This window comes from Sorex fumeus, unplaced genomic scaffold, assembly GCF_029834395.1.
Source record: "Sorex fumeus unplaced genomic scaffold, SorFum_2.1 ptg000115l, whole genome shotgun sequence".
NCBI classification, from domain to species: domain Eukaryota; kingdom Metazoa; phylum Chordata; class Mammalia; order Eulipotyphla; family Soricidae; genus Sorex; species Sorex fumeus.
The window spans coordinates 18,591,607-18,596,745 of record NW_026606172.1 but is presented as its reverse complement, the minus strand read 5'-3'; the positions used below and the strand labels follow the sequence as shown (position 1 = coordinate 18,596,745).

General features: G+C 43.6%; 1 protein-coding gene across 2 annotated transcripts; it reads left to right on the top strand.

Moving 5' to 3' along the window:
- The first annotated feature begins 4,138 nt into the window (after positions 1-4,138).
- Positions 4,139-4,843, top strand: LOC130043191 (bcl-2-like protein 1). Of its 2 annotated transcripts, XM_056135473.1 has the most exons (2): positions 4,139-4,512; positions 4,702-4,843. In XM_056135473.1, exons 1-2 carry the CDS (start codon positions 4,139-4,141, stop codon positions 4,841-4,843), a joined length of 516 nt encoding a protein of 171 aa, XP_055991448.1. The 2 variants fall into 2 exon arrangements, with proteins under 2 accessions (XP_055991448.1, XP_055991447.1); XM_056135472.1 differs by having other exon boundaries at positions 4,139-4,843.
- Positions 4,844-5,139: the final 296 nt, after the last annotated feature.

Here is a 5,139-nt window from a genome sequence, read left to right as displayed (position 1 = left end):
ATATCCTGTTGGTGTTATAATTCACAACCAAACTGACATGCTTTTAAAAATCCCATTATCCAAACCGGACTGTTTTATATGCATATGTGAGTGGCGTGTGTGTGTGTGTGTGTGTGTGTGTGTGTGTGTGTGTGTAGGTTTTCAAGATTCCGGAAGGAAAATATTTGATTATGGTTCAACACTATCAGTATTATAAAGGAAGTTATTTATTTTTATGTAATTAGAGTCTTTTGTTCCAAGTGTATATGATTTCACTTTTATTTTTTTTAAAAAAGACTTTATTCAATATTAAGGTTGTATTTAAAAAATAATTAGCTAGATGGAAAAACATTCTACAGCCTTCTAACTAGACTCTCATAAATTATAACACAGACAATCTAAAGTTAGACAATCTAAAGTTATCATTTTTAGAACTTTTTGTTTATTTACATAATTATCAATTAAAAATTTTGAACAAGCAGACAAGTCATGAAGTGATTCATCTTTAAATGCACAACAATATAAAAATCTGAAAATAACGAACTAATGAATATAGTAAATATTTAAAAATCATATTTTCTCTATAGAATCTCAGGTGGATAGCTAAAACTAAACCAAAATTAAGGAAATAAAATTGTTTGGTAACCAATCTTGTCAATCACTTTCAGTAAAGCAGTACAGTCCTTAGAGTTATTTTGAGGTCTTCTTTATTTTTAAAGACAAAATTTCAATGGGTTTGGGGTACAAAGAGAAGCTGAATTACTGTCCTCCCACTCCTTGCAGATATTTAAAAGATTACTCATTTATAAAGAATAGTTAAAAGATAAAAATCTTCTCATTTGCTCTTTTTATTCCATTATTTGAATTATAGATGGTGACTAATTTCTAAAATGTTGAAATTTAGGAATTTTTTTTCAAATTTAAAGAAAATAATTAAACCACAATGTGTAGCACAATTACTTTTATAATTTGGAAATCACATTTATGATTATTGTGCTAATTTAGTCTCACCTCTTGAAGACTAAGTAATTTTCGGCATATTTGTCTGATGACTCCAGCTTTTTTATATTTCCCTATTTACTTCTAACAACTAGATGAACAGACCTGCCTTAAAATTTGTTTCCATTTTTTCCACAGGTTGAGATAGACAAAAATCTAATATTCAAAGTTGCAATTGAATACAGAGGCTAAAAGGCATATGAAAATGTGCTCATTGTTACTTATGATGTTAGAAAAATTCAAATCAAAACAACAATGAGAAATCACCTCATGGCATATATGGGAATGACATATACCAAAAGTTCTAGAAACAGTCAGTGTCAGTAGTGTTGCAATGAGAAAGAACACTTACTGTTGGTGAGAATGCTGTGTGGTTCAGTCTCTGTGGAAAGGAATATGAAGATCTCTCAAAAAGAAAATAAAAATAGAACTCCCATATAACCAAGCGATCCCACATATTGGCATCTTGCCCCACTCCCATATAAAACTTTAACTTGATAAAAAAAAACACATTAATTTTAAAGTATATGTGAACCACCCTGTTCATCACAGAGCTCAGGACAACAGCCAAGATGTAGAAAACAACCCAAACTCCTAACTGGATGCATGGATCAAGTAATTGTGGTATATGTACTGTGTTTGGCATATCAAATACGTCACGGGGAGCTTGCCAGGCTCTGCTGTGCGGGCGAGATACTCTCGGTAGCTTGCTGGGCTCTCCGAGAGGGGCGGAGGAATCCAACTCGGGTCGGCCATGTTGGCTGTGTGCAAGGCAAACGCCCTACTGCTGTGCTATCGCTCCAGCGGCTCCAGCGGCCAAGACTCAGCTCATCCGAACGTGTGGAGAATGGTCTTAAGCATGGCTGTGGCTGGAACCAGAGGTCTTCAGCTGCCTGGATGAGCCTCACACATGAAGGAACCGGCAGAGGAACCCAGGTGTGCGGGACCCAGGGCATAGATCTCCAAGCCTGCTTGGATTAGGACTGGGGCCTCCTCCACCCAGCTACCCCATCTTCTAGTATGTAGGCGTTACACCCACCAACTGCCCCCTGCGCCATGTAATCCCATCAATGGCCAAGACCCAGGGACTATAAAACCCTACTCCCGGAAGAGAACAGCGCAGAGTCTCCTGCCTCCACACCTGGCTGTCCTCACCGGGGCCCCTTGGAGGAGGGTGGGTTGTTTCCCTCCCCACCCTGAGCAAAACCCTGGCCGCTGAAGACCTCCGGTTCCAGCCACAGCCATGCTCTCTCATATGTGGAACCTTAAAGATACACATTAACTTAACAACAGAGGACCAAAAGTGATAGTATTAGAGAGTCCATCCATGGAGCTGAGCTTGTAAGAGAGAGGAAACTGAAGAGGAGGGTCCTTTATTTTCTGGGGGCATGAGAGGCAAGCACTCTGGGGATGGTTGTGCTATGAGAATGATGAAGGTATGAAACCGTCAACAGTATTATAAATCACAGTACCTCAACCAATAAAGAAAATTCAAAAAAATTGCAGTGAGTTACATGATTCCATTTTCTTCTTAAAGCAGCCCAGACTGTTCTGCTCACAGGAACACTTGAGAAGTGGAGCAAAGATGTCAGAGAAGCTGCCTGGCTGAGGCAGCTGGTCCTACCGTTCCTGAGTCAGTTTCATGGGCATTGGAGGCTTTGCACAGGTAGCTGCATATAAACATTTAACATCATTTCAAGCATATGAGCCATCCATGGTGTACTAAACACTAACTCCGAGGACCAGAGAGAGAGAGAGTAGTGTAGTTAGAGCACTTGCCTTACACACAGTCCTCGAGGGTTTAATCCTGCTATCACCACTCCAGACCCCTGATCCCTTCCAGGAGTGATCCTTGAACATAGAACCAGTAAAAAAAAACTGAGCACTGTAGGGTATGGTCCCCAAAGTTCCAAACCAAAAGAAACCAAAACAACAAAATCCCCTAGGTAGCTGGGAGCATTGGTGGTATAGTGGTTAGCATATAATTTTAGCCTTCCCAATTGGAGGGAGTTTGAGATTAAGAATGGGGTGTGACTACTGGGAATATATCCCGGCGAGGAAAAAAAGTACAGTCAAAATGACATCTGCACTTCTATGTTCATTGCTGCACTATTCACAGTAGCCAAAATCTGGAAAAGAAAACCCCGAGTACCTGAGAACAAATGACTGGTTAAAGAAACTTTGGTACATCTACACAATGGAGTACTAAGCAGCTGTTAGAAAAGATGAAGTCATGAAATTTACATACAAGTGGTACTACATGGAAAGTATCATGCTAAGTGAAATGAGTCAGAAAGAGAGGGATAGACATAGAAAGACTGCATTCATCTGGGGAACATAGAGTAACAAATTGGGAGACTAACACCCAAGAAAGCCGAGACAAGTACCAGGAAGTTCACTCCATGGCTTGGAGGCTAGCTGCACATGCTGAGGGAGAAGGCAGCTCAGATAGAGAGGGGAGCACCAAGTAAAGGGTGTTGGGAGGACCCTCCCAGGATGAGAGATGCATGCTGAAAGTAGACTACAGACTGAACATGATAGCCACTCAATGCCTCTTTTGCAGGCCGCAGCACCCAAAAGGAGAGAGAGATCAGGGGGGAATGCCCTGCCACAGGGGTGGGGTGGGATAGGGGGGTCGGGGGGGTGGGAGGGATGCTGGGAGCATTTGAGATGGGGAATGGGCACCGGTGGAGGGATGGGTGCTCAATAATTGTATAACTGAAACCCAAGCACAAAAATTTGTAAGGTCAACAACAGTACCATATGGAGTTTCACTAATAAAACATTTTAAAAAAATCTTATCTAGACTATGACTAATGCAAAATAAAATTTAGTATTTTTTAAAAAAAATTGTGGTGTGAGACTTCCTATGGGATGACTTTCTGAGGGTGGGCTTCAGGAGAAACAGAGAAGGTTGGGGATTTTTTTTTAAAGGCAGTTGCTATTAATGATTCATAGCCCACTGGGTGCTTTCAATCGGACTTAATTAAAGCCTCCTGGAAGCTGATCCACCCTTTATAAGACCCATCAAAAGCCAATTCAGAACCTTAGCCCAGCTTTGGATGGCATGAAGACAGCACTATGCAGAGAGCAGAATTAAGAAGTTAGTCGAGGACGTTTCAGGACAGGGTACTGGTCGACCTCATTCCCCACTCTAAAAATGTCTTGGAACAACCGTGAGCTGGTGGTTGACATTATCTCCTATAAACTTTCACAGAAAGGACACCGCTGGAGTGCGTTTAGTGATGAAGAAGGAACAACGACAGAGGCCCCAGAAGGGCCTGAATCTGAGATGGAAACCCCCAGTGCCACTGCGGACAACCCAGCTCGTCACCTGCTGGAACGTCCTGCATCGCATGTAGCCATGGGCCACGGCTGCGGCGTGGATGCCCCCAAGGTGACCCCAGTGTACCCGCTGAAGCAAGCACTGAGGGAGGCGTGTAATGAATTTGACCTAAGGTACCAGCAGGCATTCAGCAACCTGACAGCTCAATTCTACATCACCCCTGCGACGGCCTACGAGACCTTCGAGCAGGTCGTGAATGAACTCTTTCGGGAGGAGGTGAACTGGGGTCCTATCATGGCCTTCTTTGCCTTTGGTGGGACCCTGTGCGTGCAGAGCGCAGACAAGGAGAAGTGGGGCTTGGTGAGTCAGATTGCCGGTTGGATGATCACTTACCTGAATAGCCACCTAGACCCTTGGATCCGGGACAATGGTGGCTGGGACACCTTTGCAGAACTCTATGGGAACAAGGGGGTGGCCGAGGGCAGAAGAAGCCAGGAACTCTTCCAGCGCTGGGTCCTGACTGGCACGACCTTGTCTAGCATGGCCCTACTGGGTTCACTGCTCTTCAGTCTGAAATAACTAGACGCATGTCCACAACTCAGCTTTCTACCTCTCTACTGTCCATACCACAGTCCTTGGTCCAGCCATTGTTGCTAACAGAACCACTGTCTGCTGCTCTCAGCCACCAGCTCATCACAGGGCTAGGGCTACACCTGGACTCTCAGTTTTCTATTGTTTAACCAGGCATCTGTGAGACCTGCCTTCCCCCACACTTCTCTTGGCCCCAGACCCACAGTTTCCCCCCAAATCTGCTTGTGGGGGCTTGTGGATAAGGGATGGAGGACCCACCTAACTAGAGGAATCCGCTTATCCCT